Raw genomic sequence first — 14,314 nt, 5'->3', positions numbered from 1 at the left:
CGCTGGACTGGGCCGTGGGGCCTGGAGTAGCTCTTGGGTGCGCTGGGCAGGGAAGACTTGGGCCAGATGGACTCACCTGGGCTCCCCTGCTGGGCCCAGCTCCAAACCCGGCTCCTTCCTCTGTGTCTGGAGGCTCCCACGAGCCCAGGGCGGGGCCCTTCCTCTAACTGCCTCCAGGCCCTCCGACGGCCTTGGGGAAGGGCTCTCTTGCCCTCTTGTGGCCAAGTCGCTGTGGGCGGACAGGCTGCCGGTGGAAGGGTGCATGCCCCTGGGGAGGAGCGAGAGGGAGCTCGTTCTCAGCGGTGAGGGGCTCAGAAACTTGACACCCAGTTAACAAACCTGAACCGCTGGAAGGAATATGGCGCAGCGGGAAGGAGGAACCTACTTTCAGTTATTTGTATAAAGATTTCTTTTTTTCTCTTAAAGACTCATAAAACCTCTCCTGGGTCATTCCTGGTAAAGACCATAATCCAGGGATCGACCAGGAGATACAGGAGGAGAGAGGAGGGGAGAGAAGGAGAGGGGAGGGGAGGGGAGGGGAGGGGAGGGGAGGGGAGGGGGCCCATGGAGAGGAGGCGCCCCTCCCTCAGATAACGAACTGGGCAGCGGATACCTGGCACCGGGAGCCCCAAGGCACCCCGCGGGGCTCTCGTCCCCAGGACTCTTTCACCAGGGGGTGTTTCCAGAAGAAACAATGGTGCAGGGGCCAAAGAGGGCACCTAGACCTCCGTGAATGAACAGCGGGGCAGTCACCATGCTGGCCCCAGGGTCTGCAGCAGGGCCAGGACCTGCACTGGAGATCACAGGTCTTCCGGCAGCTCCGTCCCAGCTGGAGCTCCAGCTCCCAACGACTAGTGGGAGGGGCGGGGGCTGCCCTGGTCTTGTGGCCCTTGCTGGGGAGCATTGATCTTTGGTTGCCGGGTGTTTTGTGACTCTCTCTAAAACTTGCTTTGGCTTCAGTTTGGGTCCAGAGCAACAGAAAAAGTGCATCCTTCATCCCTTTGCATTCAAATCTTTTCAAAAGAACAAATATTTGCCCACAAAAGTACCTGTTGCTCTTCCGACGTGGCCCAAATGCCCAGCAGTGTGGGCCGTGCACTCCTGGGCAGCGATGGAGGAGAGGGGCCAGCTGCCATTGGCCACTTGTGGCCTGGTGTGGCTGCAGCGCTCTGGGCACCCGGCGAGGAGGGCCGGGCAGGGAATCCCACCTTGCAGGGCTCTGTGCTCTCAGGGGTGAGGGAAAGGCCCTCCCTTTCCCGGGGGGTTGCATACAGGCCACCCATCCTCGAGAGAACGTGTAGGTCTGTAAGGGGGTATCTTCAGTCTTGTCCAAGGGAGGAATGCGGGTTTTGTTTGTGTCCCTGGAGAGGGGAACTCAGGGGGCTGGGGGGTTGCACACTGGAGGCTTCTGGACTTCCCAGAGCCCCCGTGGTGGTCTTTCCCGGGCCAGGGGGCTGTAGGGGCCTTGGGGCCAGGCCTGGTCTGTGGCGAGGGAGCAGGTGTGAAAGCTGGTTCCGGTCTGCATTAGGGCCCCCCAGGGCCCCCATCAGAGAGTGAAGCCCTGACAGGCAAGGTGGCTGCACTGGCTGGAGTCGCTGGGACCCATCCGTCGGGCGGGCCTGCCGGATCTGCGGCTCAGGTACCCCACCTGGCCAGCCGTGCGGGCCTGGGGTCAGTCCTCTGGCTTGCCCTTCCGCAGCCCGCACGCTGACCCTGTGCGCGTCCGGCGCGAGGGGAAGCAGCAGACCCCAGGCGAAGGGCCGCGCGGCCCGCAGGTCAGGATATCTGCGCCCCACGCCGCGTGGCCCCGCCCTCGGCGCCAGCCCCGCCCCGCCCCGGCCTGTACCCAGCGCGGCCCGCAGGTGAGGACTTCCGCGCTTCTGAACGTGTGGCCCCGCCCCCGACCCGCCCCCAGGCGCCAGCCCCGCCCCAGCCTGTACCCGGCGCGGCCGGCGGGAGGAGACGTCCGCGCGGCCCTGCCCCCGTCTCGGCCCCGCCCACACCCCGGCCCAGTCCACCCGTCCATCAGTCCCGCCCCCGCCCCTCGGCCCGGCCCCCCTTCGGCCCCCAGCAGCTCCGCCCGTTCTGCCGCAGGAACTTCCCGACTCGGGATCAAGCAGGACTCATGCCCTAGGTGGGCCCCGTGGCGTTGCCGTGGTACAGGCGAAGCTCTCCACGAGGGCGGGCTGCACTTCCGGGGCGGGGCACGGCCACCGGAAGTGCGTGGCCGCCCGGGGCCATGGCGGCGCTCGGCGTCTTCTGCCTGCTACTCGGGGCGGTATCCTGGCCGCCGGCCTCGGCCTCGGGCGAGGAGTTCTGGCCCGGCCAGTCGGCAGCCGACATCTTGTCGGGGGCGGCGTCCCGCAGACGGTAAACGTCCTCGGCTGGGCCGGTGGGCAGGGACCCGGCGAACCGGGAGGCGGGGCTCGGAGGGCCGGGAAACGGAGCGGTGGAGCCTCGGTCTCCCCTCGCCTCTCGGGACCCCTGGCCTGGGGCCGCGAGCCCCCCGGAAGGGCAGGCTGCAGGTCCGCGTTAGGGGGCAGGCCGGGGGCCCCTGTCACATGATGCGGGCCCTCCCTGGAGTTCGAGGAGCCCCCGAATCAGATGTTCGAATGGGGTGGTTCTTAAGAAAGCCCAGCTTTGTTTACCTGCGGAATATCCGTCCCATCCAGGTGTTGGTTGTTTCATAGATAAGTCTCAGGAATAAGAGACAAACGTCAGTGCCATTCAGCAGTTACTGAGGGCTTGACCGAAAACAGACTGCTGGGTGCGGGACGTCAGGATGGTAGATGCGCCTCTTCCTGGCAGGCTTGGGGGATTGGAGGCTCACGCCAGGGATCACAGCATGGCCTCGTTTGCAGTAACGGAGATGCAGAGAGGGGAGCTGTGAGGACATAGCAGAAGCTGAGGTCTCCTGCCTGTGGCTTGTGTAGAGAAGTCTTGCTTTCCATAGGGCAGCCGTTCTCAAAGTGTGTCCAGGGATCCCAGAGGTGCCAGGCCGTTTTCTTAGAAAGGCCAGGATATCATCTGCCTTTTGCACACACTCTCTCGAGAGTTTACTGTGGAGTTTTTCCAGAGACCACCTGGCCTGTGATACCGTAACACAGGGAATGAAGAAGCAGACAGGAGAATCCAGCAATCACCAGACCAAAAAGAGATTTGCAAAAATTAAAAACAGTGCCGTTCTTGTCCCTCATGATTTTTGTCTTGAAAAATATACTTATTTTTCATTTGGAAATTTGGAAATGCTAATGATAAAGGTAATACGTTTATTTTTGTTATTTTTAAGGGAATTCATAAATACTTTTCTAAAGTTCTTGCTCTAAATTCTAAATCAGGAATTATCGATAGATTTAATCCACATAAACAGTAGCCTTTGGGGTCCTCGGTAATCATTAAGAGTGTGCGGGGGTCTGTAGACCAAGAAGTTTGAGAACCCCTGGAGGGTGAGTGCTCAGATTCTGGCTGCGAGACTCTGCTGGTCTCAGCTGTGAATTATTGCTGGTGGTTAAACAGGTGCTGAGATGTCTTCTGCTCCTACTTGCGGGCTCTTTAAGTGGCTGGTCCCCTAGAAACGGGTGGGCCGCTGCCTCCACGTTACAGACCAGAAGCTACTGACCGTGCCTGGAGTCAGGCGCTAGGCCATGGACGTGGGGTGTTGGGTTTTCTGTGCAGAGTCCTGGCCCTGAAGAACCACTCTCCTGCCCTCCCTGCCAGGTATCTTCTGTACGATGTCAACCCCCCGGAGGGCTTCAACCTCCGCAGGGACGTCTACATCCGAGTCGCCTCCCTCCTGAAGACTCTGCTGAAGACTGAGGAGTGGGTGCTGGTGCTGCCCCCCTGGGGCCGTCTTTACCACTGGAAGAGCCCCGACATTCACCAGGTCCGGATTCCCTGGTCCGACTTTTTTGACCTTCCAAGTCTTAGTAGAAACATCCCCGTCATTGAGTACGAGCAGTTCATTGCAGGTGAGGCGGGCGGCGGTCTGGGCGTGAACGTCAGGCCAGGCTCGAGACCTCGGCCAGCTGGGCTGTCTCCCCTTGGGCCTTTGCTCCGCCTAGGGGCCCTGCTTCCATTTCCCCCACTACCAGCGATTTTGACCTTTCCATAGTTTTTCTAGGGAAATAGATCTGAAGCATGTGAGCTATGTGTCCCCTCGCCTCTGAAAACCTCGGCCGCCTGGTGAGCTGGAGCTGTGATGGGGGTGGGGGGCAGGACCACAGGGCTCCCCCTATGCAGACCAGGCTGTTCTTACCTGAAGGAAGACATGTGGCGTGTGTGGCGTTGGCTGGGTGCTGGTGGAGACGTGTGACCACACGTCCTGTCTCATTTGGTTCTGGTCAGCCTTCTCATTTTAGTGTTTTTAAGAGGAAAGAGTTGAAGATTTCTTAGAATGAAGGTACTTAGAGTTCACTGTTGCTTTATTGAGAAGACATAAACGGTCAGGGACACCTCTGCCCCGATCCCTGGAGCGGCCCGGAAGAGCGAGTCACAGGTCCCGAGTGGCGGTCTTAGCGCTTCTGTGCGAGGGCCTGGCGGCCTGAGCGTCGCTGCTCCCGCCGAGGCCGGGCCCACACGTCCTCCTTGTCAGGTTCTGTTCTCACCATACTGCAGACCCTGCCCCGCGGGGACGTTCTCCATGTGGGGCTCCGCTGTGCCTGCAGGGCCACCAGGCGACCTGCTGCTGTCTGCGCTCCGGCTGGGGAGCAGCCTGCCTGACCCGACTCAGCCCAGGAAGCAGGCTCGGCCTCGTCTGCGCGGGCCCTGGCGCCCAGGGGACCGGCCCCTGACCTGCCAGCGCGGTGGCGCCTTGGCCACGAGGGGTGCTTAGTGACTGCAGACAGGTGTCGTCCCTGCCGCTCTGCAGGCCGTGTCCCTCGGGACAGGCAGTGGGGGTGGGGACCGAGCCCCCGGGTGACACCGTGGCGGTGGCAGACCGGCCTTGACCAGCTCAGGTTTCCCGCTGCAGAGGGGACAGGCATGGGGCGTCACGCCCGGAAGGCCTCCAGGCCAGCATCTCAGCCCCGGTGTCGCATCCCCCCGCCCCGCCGTAGGAGGAGCCCCAGAGCCCGGGCCTCGTGCCCAAGCCAGAGAGAGTGTGGACGAGACACCGGGTCACTCACTGTGGCTCTCTCGTCAGTGCGCTCCATCGTCGCACCTGTGAGCACGTCTTCACTTGTCGCCGAGTCGTGGCTGGGAGGCTCCAGGTGTGGGAGAGCAGTGGGTGAGGGGGACACAGGCCCCTGCTCTCCGGGGCCTCCTGTTGGGGGCGGGGGCAGAGCTTGAGTAAGTGGCGGGGACCCGCAGCGCTCGCGGCAGTGACCAGAGCCACAGGACGAGAAAGCAGGCAGGGGTGCGGAGTGCTGGGCGGTGGCCGTGGACTGGGAAGGCATCCTTTTCGGGGAGATGCAGTTTGAGTGGCGAACTCAAACTGTTCGTTCGAGAACGAGCCCCGGAGGGGACGGTCCCGGCGGGTCAGCTCTTCAGGCGTCCCGGGGAAGGAGCACCCCCATGGGCTCCAGGCACCACAGGCAGGCAGCTGCAGGAGAGGAGAGGGGCAGAGCGAGGGCAGCCTGCGGCCGTCGTGGGGACTGGCCCCGCCCACAGCGAAGTGGGGGTGTGGCTGGAAAGAGACGGGGGGCCCAGGCAAGGCCGGATGCTGTAAGAGGTCGGGGCGCTGAGCGGCCCAGAGGAGCTGCTGGCTCCTGGACAGCCCCCCCCAGGCAGCCCTCCCGTCCCCTGAGGGACCCCCATGTCCCGAGGTCACTTGTTCCATCATCTCTGCTTTTGTGAGCTTCCTCCAGTCCTGTTTGGGAAGGCGGTGGCGTTAAATACAGTGGAACTTCTCTGTATCGCCGCAGTGTGTGCTGTGGTCACCGTTCCTGTCGGTCCTTGTCTCCTGCAGAGTCTGGTGGGCCCTTCATTGACCAGGTCTATGTCCTGCAAGGTTATGCAGAGGGCTGGAAGGAGGGGGCCTGGGAGGAGAAGATTGACAGCCGGCCCTGCATCGAGCCGCCCCTTTACTCGCAGGACAAGCACGAGTATTACAGGTACCACCGCGTTCGGGGACTCAGGCTGGTTTAGAAATACCTGGCTGAGACACACTTACCTTTTCCCGTGCTGTTCAATGCACTTGAACGTGGTCGTGGCGGTGTTGTCACCCCAGACTGAGCTGTCATCAGAAGAGCTGCCTGTGGACGTGCTGCTGTGTCCTCCCCAACCCGCCCAAAGCGCCCCCCGCACGGGGGACCAGAGTAATCCGGTTCTAGGCCTGGAGCAGCTCAGAAGCTGCTGAGAGCACAGCTGCTTTAAGGACAGTTACCATCAAAACTGGCCCTGGCCCGTAAGCGTTCGTTCCGCCGGGCTCCTTCCGGGCCGCCCCTGCTTTCCTGTCATCGTACCGTCCAGATTCCTGAAGAGAGCTTCCGTGGTCTCATCAGATCAGATGAAATTTGTGGTTTCTTTAAAGATTTCCACAAGGTCACTGCCTGTGATCACGACCAATAAGTTGTGAAAACTACTGGTGAACTAAGAGAACCAGCTGAGTTTATCCAGATCAAGCCATGCGTGTAGACTTTACTTACTGCCCGCGGAAAAAGAAACCACGCTAACCGGGTGCCGTGGGTCTTGTTTTCCAGAGGATGGTTTTGGGGTTATGAAGAGACGCGGGGTTTAAACGTTTCCTGTCTGTCTGTTCAGGGATCGGCTTCCATCATCGCCCCTGTGCTTTTGAGAAACACGTCCGCACGGTGAGTGTGTGGTCTCTGGGTGATGGCTGGTGCGAGGACACGTGTGTGAGCGTGTCTGCGTGTGCCTGTGCTCTGTCCTGCTGGCTGGCCCGCGGGCGTCGCCGGAGGGTCAGACCTCATCCCCTCCCCCACCCCCTCGAGCCGGGGGGCCGGCAGTTGGGATCCAGGGGAGCCCCCAGGTGGGGCGGCCGCGGCTGTTCTCCTCCCGGTGCTGCTCGGAGCGGCTGTGCTTTTGAGCCTCACGATGGGGGTCTCTGGTCCCACCCCTGGTGGGTGGTGCAGTTGGATTTACACCCGGATCCTGCCCTGGGGTCCTGTCGGAGGTGGTGGGGCGAGCGGGGGCCTGCTGGACGTAGCAGGGCGTGAGGATGGACGTAGGGGCAGGGGGGCGGGCAGTAAGAGGGGGCGGGGATGAGGGCCGTGGGGTCTTGAGGCTGCGGCAGGGGGAGGGCCAGGACAAGAGCGGGCCCAGCGGGGCCAGGAGGGTTTTGAAGGGACTACTGAGTGACCGGGGCTGGGGTGGCAGCCCGGAGCTGGCCTTGGAGGTTCCGCATGGGCGAGGAGTGCTTCCCCTCGGGGCCACCCCTGAAATCAGGCTCTCTCGCCGGCCTCCTCGAAGCCTGAGCTGTGAGTGGTCAGAGGAACAGCTCAGGCCTTTCCTGGACACACTGCCCTGGCGGCTGCTCCTGGCCTCGCGTGTTGGGAGTGTGTCTGCGTTACCGGTTCCTCCTGGAAGCGGAAGACCAGCCACGTGGGCCCCGCCCGCCCGCCCTGCCACCAGAGGGTCAGCGGGGAGGGCTGGGGTTCCGGGCGAGCTCCTCAGGAGGGGGCTCGTGATTGGTTTCTAGGCAGGTGTCCTAGGAGTTCCCTGCAGGTGTGAGTTGCTGGGGACATGGGGACCCTGAGAGGGCTCCTCCTCTTAGCCACCTTCAGTGTCCCTGAGCCTACGCACGCACAGGGCAGGCCTCCTGTGCTCTCCGGGGCCCGGGAAGGTGCAGACTGTCCCAGCACGGCCCCGGTGTGCCAGAACGCCAGGCCGGGTCCCCCCCCCCCCCGGGCCTGTGTCAGCAAAACGCAAGCGGGTCCACGGAGGCAGCAGACGCCTGCTCTGCGCGGTGGGTCCCAGCTCCACGTGAGAGACGAGGTTGCTGAGGGTACCGCTTGCTGGGGCCCCACGTTACTCGTCTTACAACTGTTCGCATTTCAAAAGCAGATCTGGCTGAAGCTTTGGGCTGTGGGACCGTTTCTTCTGAGTCCCATTTGTGAGTAAGGGGAGCTGAGCCCAGGACAGACTTGTGCCCGGAGGCCCCTCTGTTTAAGAGAGACGCAGGGGGCTTGACAGCGGGGAGATGGCGGCGCTGAGACCCACGAGGCTCGACGGGGGTGGGGGGGACCCCCACCATGCAGAAAACTCGATGTGAAAAGCACTGACCAGAGAGAGAAGGTTGATACATTCAGTTACGTTAAAATTAATAAGTCTTGTCCGTCAATAGAGGGCGTTAACAAGATGGAAAGGCAAACCACAGAGAGGGGGGCTTGTAGCACGTCAGTCACGTCAGTCCGTACAGGGCTGAGTCAGGTACAGGCAGAGCTTCTAAAGGTCAGCGAGGAAAGGGCAGGCGGCCTGGTAGCAAATTCAGCAGCAGACGCTGTCAGGGATGCCGCGGGGGCCACGCTGCTCTTAGACCGCAGGGGAGAAGCAGGCCGCCGCCTCGCACTCGTGGCCTGTGTCTGGAGGGTCCTTTCCACGTGTGCTGATTCTTCAGGTTGCTGGATTAGCTCAGGCAGACCACCTTTCCTGCCCCTCGCTTTGCAAGGAGGGAGTTGAGCCTTCCCTGGAGAAGAGGCTGGCTTTTGGCTGGAGAAATACAACCGTGATAAGGACTCTTTCATTAAGGTGGTTTTTAAAAATAAGAGTAAATACTGAGTTTTGTTCCTTTGGGGTAGCCATCATTACATGGTTTTGCCCTTTATCCAGTAACGTGATGAGTTAAGCCATAGATGTTCTAATACTGAACCATTTTTGCATTCCTGGTGTGAACTCCATTTGTCACGTGTGTCATCCTTTTAATATATTGCTGGGTTCCGTTTGCTAATTTTATGTTTTGTTTACTTGTGGGTTTTTTTTGCGTTGAGAGTCACAAGCGAGCTTGGTAGCTCAGCCAGTTCAGTGGCTGGGACAGGAGAGAGTCCGTCGATGTTTAGAGCCACTTAGGAATCAGAAGCTTCTGCAGGCAGCTGCCTGTGAGAGGCTCAGCAGAGATTTGCCCAGACGCACCCAGGCGACCCAGCAAGGTTTGACCGTCTCAGACTTCGTCTCTGATTGTTCCCTGGCCCAGGGCCTCCCCCATGACCGTCCTCTCTGGAGCGTGTGAACATGAAAACCTTCTTTTCCTGTTGTTTAAAAATAGGTCCGTGATGTTAGACCGAGCCGAAAACCTCCTTCACGACCACTACGGAGGGAAGGAGTACTGGGACGTGAGTGTTGCGTGGCGAGCATCTCTGTACGTGTGTTTAGTCTTGGAAAACCCAAGGCCCTCAGCAGCTCTTGCTTTCCGCCTTGCTGACTAACCCGACGAGGCGCTTAGCAGGCGTGGGGGAGGGCCCGCCGGTGAGCGTTGCCCCTGCCCAAGGAGGTGCTCCAGGGCGCGGGCTGGGGTGTCCCGGGCCCCGCCTCCTGCACTGCATCGGCTGTCCTTTCCTGCTGACGCGCTCAGAACCTGGAATTAGAGCTCCGGCCCTGTGTCCTCAGCGTTGCAAGGTGGGGCGTTCTGTGCCCCGAGTCCTTAATAGCGGAGTCGGGCTCTGCTTTGACGGGGAAGCGCTGGCTCTGGGTGCACAGACAGTGACAGTGAGGCGGGTGGGCGAGAGGCTTCTCCCGTCCTCCTGGGGGTGGGGACGGCTTAATCGTCAGGTGTCTGGTTTGGAAAAGAGGCGCAGTTCTGCTGACGGGGGCCGGTGCAACAGTTTGGCAAAAGCGTCAGACGTTCCCTGAGAAGAGCCTTTGGCTGCAAGGTGGGGACCCAGGTGAAGTCGGCCTGGCCTGTCGGGGGCTCTGCCGGGCGAAGGAGCCTCCAGGGGCATCAGGGTGGGTGGGCTGCAGGGGACACGGGGCCTGCCCCACTCGGCTCCCATGCTCATGCTCCCCCAGGTCCTGGGACCTGTGCAGACACTGATCTTCGAAGGGGCATTTGTGTATTGTTGAAGTGAAGTAGAAGTTTTTAGGCAAATTACAGCTTTCTTAAATTAGAAATGAGTGCTGAGCTCCCTCAAGGCAGATACCTTGCAGCCGGGTTTCTCCCCCCCGGCGGGGATTTGCGCCCCCCTCGTCTGGGGCTCCCGGTGGATGTGTCGCTTCTCCCGAGGCCCCTGTGCGGGAACCGGTTTCCCCGGATCTCTGCACCTTGGCACTGCCGATGGTGTGGACAGAGCCCCGTGGCCATGCCCCCCACCCCCGTTTCCACATGGTGGGCATGGTATTTTCTGCTGCAGGGGCTCTCAGGTCTGTTAATTGAGGTGCAGGTTTATTATTTATGGCAGGCAATATTTGAAAAAGAAAAACATGGTATTTGCTGTCAAAAAAATGCAGTTGGTATTCTGTAATCTCCGCACCTAATTTACGATGAAGGGCAGCCCCGCATGTGGCGAGGTCCATCCCTGGACCGCGTCCTGTCCTGTCCCTGCAGGGCGTTGGTCAGTCAGTCCCTAGATGGACCCCGTCAGGCCCCCCAAGTCCCGCCCAGTCGTCACCAGCCTCAGCCTGTCTGGTCCTTCCTCCACCTGGGGAAGTGGGTGTCATACCCCCTCTGCAGCCCCTGACCCCCAGCTCTCAGGGTCTGCCCTGTCTAGGGGCCGTTGATGCCTCCTGCAGGCAGGCTGGGCAGGCAGAGGCCCCCAGGTGGGACCCTCCTCCCTGGACCCGCGACCTGGGTGCCTCCTGGGCGGGTTGTTGCAGAAGCGCAGAGGTGTCAACACGTGGACACGGTGGTTCTGTGCCTCATGACAGCATGTGGTCCCCGCCGGCCCTGAAGGGTGGTGACCCCCCTCGGCACCTGCGGGGGGGAGGGGTGACGGGCGGGGACCCCGGGGCGGCGGGCAGGGGTGACGGGCGGGGACCCCGGGGCAGGGGCTCACGGCCTGGTGCACCCGCAGACCCGACGCAGCATGGTGTTCGCCAAGCACCTGCGGGCCGTGGGGGACGAGTTCCGGAGCAGGTACCTCAATTCCACGAACGCGGCCGACAGGATCCCCTTCGAGGAGGACTGGACCAAGATGAAGGTAGCCCCCACCTCTGTAATCTTTGGTGGGGGGCATGCATTTTATCTCTTTAGACACCTGACAACTAATCCCCTCATTCAGGAAAGGGCAGAACGGGGCACCTTGTCTGTCACAGGGCTGCCCGGCCCCACTGCCCCAGTCACCAGAGGCGCTGCTCGTCAGCAGCGAGCCCCCTGTCCTGGTGCAGGTGTAGGGACGTTGGCCAGCAATCCGTCCCTAGAGGGACCCGATCAGGCCCCCCACGTCCCGCCCGATCGTCACCAGCCTGTCGGGTCCTCCTCCACCAGGTCAAGCTGGGCTCTTCGCTGGGGGGCCCATACCTGGGCGTCCACCTGAGGAGGAAGGACTTCATCTGGGGGCACAGGGAGGACGTGCCCAGCCTGGAGGGGGCCGTGAGGAGGATCCGCAGCCTCATGAAGACCCACCAGCTGGACAAGGTGTTCGTGGCCACGGATGCCGCCAGGAAGGGTACATGGCTTCCATCCGTCTGTTTCTCCCACAGTTAATGGGAGGGGGTCATGTTTCTGTGCTCCTCGTCCCCCTCTCCGTGGTCCTGCAGTGTGAGCGCATGCACACGCATGTCTCCTGCGGCCCCGTCACCTCCTGTGATGCACCTGCAGAGCTGGATGGGCTCCGGAGGCTGCTGCCCGAGATGGTGCGGTTCGAACCCACGTGGGAGGAGCTGGAGCTCTACAAGGACGGGGGCGTCGCCATCGTGGACCAGTGGGTCTGCGCACACGCCCGGTGAGCAGCCCCTCCCGCCGCGTACACGCCTAGCCCGTGTCCGAGGCTGAGTCCTCATGTGCAGACCCCCAGCTCGGCCCTCCTTGCCTCACCCGGGGTCTCTCCTCTGTCGCGTCTTGTCTCGGGGGAGGGGCCGTGCCCGCTCCGCCCGCCCCTGAGTCCTGGTCCCCAGGTACATCTTGGGCACCCGCGGGGCACCCTGCCCAGTGTCCCGTCCTTGTCATGGGAGGCAAGCTGCCCACAGGGACTTGGGCCCGGGCCTCGGGGGTTCCTCTGGGGCTCATCTGCCCACCAGCGCTGGGAGAGCAGGGCTGGGGTGAGTTGGGCACTTGGAGTAAAGTGGAAAATCAGAGCAGAGTAGGTGATTTTCCCTCTCCTTCCAGAATTCTCAGACATGCTGGGTGCAGGGGCGTGTGTGGTTTACCAGGTAGACGTGTGCCCTGTCCTGTTCCAGGGGACACCTCCTCCAGGCTGAGCAGAGGGGTGAGGGTGGGCTGAGCCCCACCAGGGGTGCAGGGAGCAGCCCCAGCCCAGCCCTGTGCTCTGGGCCCTGCCCCTCGGCCCCGAGGTTCTGCTGGTGGGGGGCGGGGGAATGGGGTTCGGGGCTTCGCTCTTCCCCGCCCGCCTTGGGCTCAAACCTGGCGGTGACAGGGAGCAGACCTCCGGCACGTGTGTTCCAAGATGCCGTCCCTGGAGGGGGGTTTCTTCCTTCTCCGGCTGCAGCTCCGCCCCTCAGCGGGAAGGCCTGCCTGGCAGGTTGAGCTTGGCCCTGAGCCCCTGCCCCAAGCAGCCGAGGTCTAGCAGTGGCCCGAGCTTGCCCCCGGTGCGGGACCTGTCACCCGAGCACCTGCGGCTGCTGCAGCCTGGCCTCTGGGCTCCTCCAGCCCAGGCCGCATGGTGGCGATTGGCCACGGGGAGCCCCGGCCGAGGAGTCTGGGGTGGGGGGCCGGGCGGGCACCTGGGGTCGGGGGTGGGCGTGGCTGGCAGGTTTGCCCCGCAGCCCCGGTGACCTCACATTTCTCAGCAGGTTTTTTATCGGCACTTCGGTCTCCACGTTCTCCTTTCGAATTCACGAGGAGAGAGAAATCCTGGGGTTGGACCCCAAGACGACCTACAACCGGTTCTGTGGGGACGAGGAGAAGGCTTGCGAGCAGCCCACGCACTGGAGGATCGCGTACTGAGCCGGCCCGCAGGCGCCCCACACGCGGGCTCGCAGCTGCCCTTAGGACAGGTGGCGCCGCCGGGGCAGGGACCCCCCAGCTGAGCAGCAGGCTGGCCCCTCTCCGGTCTCAGGCCCGGCAGCCCTGCGGAGCCACGCTGCGTCTGCCCTGCCTTCCCCAGGCCCACCTGTCTGCCGTGACCCGGAGCCACCGCTTCCCCGGGATGCGGGTTGTTGGCTCCGGATCCAGAACCGTGTCTCCGCGGCCAGCGAGGCCCCCATGATGCCTCGGTGGTGCCGGCTTGTCCTTGTTGACCTTGGTCTGGAGCGTTTCCCGCGGCGTCGGGCAGGCCTGGCGCCTGGGCTGCTCCTGTCCCGGGCGGCGGCCACAGTGCTGACCCCCCGTGTGCCACAGAGCAGGGCCCTTGGTCCTGCGCTTCTCCCCGTGGGACCGCGTGCCAACTGGACGGCGGGCGAAGCGCCACATCACGGGGCCGGTCTGAGGCCTTTGGGGGCCTGTGATGCCCTTGCCCCATCCGCCCCCACTGCCTGGGCCAGAGCGTCGGAACATTCCCTGGCGAGTCCCGGTGCCTTGTGTGCTCATGGGGACGGGGCCCCCCGGTTGTCTGCAGGGTCCATCCAGCTGTCCAGGCTGTCTGGTCTGTGACGGCCACAGCAGTACGAGGGGTGGCCGGATGCTCGTCCTTGATCCCCGCACGAGGGCGGGGGTGCGGCCGAGAGGAGCGGGGTCACTCCAGCCTCGGAAGGCACCTTGGGGAGCAGCTGCTGCACGCGGGGCGGAGGCCGGTCTGCAGAGCCCTGTGCTGGGACTTCAGCACGGCCGCCACGAGGGAGCTACCGTGAGGGCACTGCTGGGGCCCCACCCTGTCCCCTCCGACTAGGCGCCCAACTTACCACGACACCTGGGGTGACTGGCGACGTGGGCGCCGGGAGCCCTGCAGAACCCATGAGTCTGAGCCCTGGCCACCCGGCGTCTCCTTCCTGAGCTCTGGAGAGGCCCTGATCACACGGCGGGGTCCTGCGGTGTCACAGCCATGCCGGGTGAAACGGTGAGATATTTATTCTTTGTCTGTTTGTACATCAAGTATTAATAAAATACATTTTCTAGAAACGGTGCTTTTTCCCACCCTGCGTTCTCTTTCGGCTGAGCGCTGGTCCAAGCATTTGGACTTAGCCGTTAACCTTCCTTTTTAAGAAAAGCTGTGTTGTCGTCATCTGTGTTTACGGCTGTGAGCATCGTGGAGGCACCAGCCTGGCACCGCCTGCCCCGCCGGCTCTTCGTTCTTTGCACGTTGGCCGCCAGGCTTGTTTGGAAAGAGCGCACGGTTCTACAGGTTTGAGAACTGCTGTCGTCTAGGTGCCG

The 14,314-nt window shown here is 62.5% G+C and overlaps 1 protein-coding gene across 2 annotated transcripts; it reads left to right on the top strand.

Annotated features, from left to right (window-relative positions):
- The first annotated feature begins 2,130 nt into the window (after nt 1-2,130).
- POFUT2 (protein O-fucosyltransferase 2) lies at nt 2,131-14,062 on the top strand. Of its 2 annotated transcripts, XM_068547207.1 has the most exons (10): nt 2,131-2,370; nt 3,718-3,968; nt 5,906-6,050; nt 6,639-6,749; nt 9,161-9,253; nt 9,682-9,764; nt 10,902-11,027; nt 11,315-11,495; nt 11,648-11,771; nt 12,799-14,062. In XM_068547207.1, the coding sequence occupies exons 1-10, from the start codon at nt 2,240-2,242 to the stop codon at nt 13,033-13,035; spliced, it is 1,482 nt and encodes a 493-aa protein (XP_068403308.1). In that variant the 5' UTR covers nt 2,131-2,239; the 3' UTR covers nt 13,036-14,062. The 2 variants fall into 2 exon arrangements, with proteins under 2 accessions (XP_068403308.1, XP_068403309.1); XM_068547208.1 differs by lacking the exon at nt 9,682-9,764 and having other exon boundaries at nt 2,139-2,370; nt 9,161-9,227; nt 12,799-13,038.
- The last annotated feature ends 252 nt before the right edge of the window (nt 14,063-14,314 follow it).

Source organism: Eschrichtius robustus, chromosome 6 (assembly GCF_028021215.1).
Source record: "Eschrichtius robustus isolate mEscRob2 chromosome 6, mEscRob2.pri, whole genome shotgun sequence".
NCBI lineage: Eukaryota > Metazoa > Chordata > Mammalia > Artiodactyla > Eschrichtiidae > Eschrichtius > Eschrichtius robustus.
Note: the sequence above shows the minus strand (reverse complement) of the source record. Positions and strands in the feature narration are given on the sequence as shown.

Bases quoted from the DNA above. Each gene is read 5' to 3' on its own strand.
- POFUT2 (XM_068547207.1), top strand. From the start codon at position 2,240: ATGGCGGCGCTCGGCGTCTTCTGCCTGCTACTCGGGGCGGTATCCTGG. The intron at 6,051-6,638 runs GTACCACCGCGT...CTTGTTTTCCAG, and splicing joins GACAAGCACGAGTATTACAG to AGGATGGTTTTGGGGTTATG. The intron at 11,772-12,798 runs GTGAGCAGCCCC...ATTTCTCAGCAG, and splicing joins TGGGTCTGCGCACACGCCCG to GTTTTTTATCGGCACTTCGG.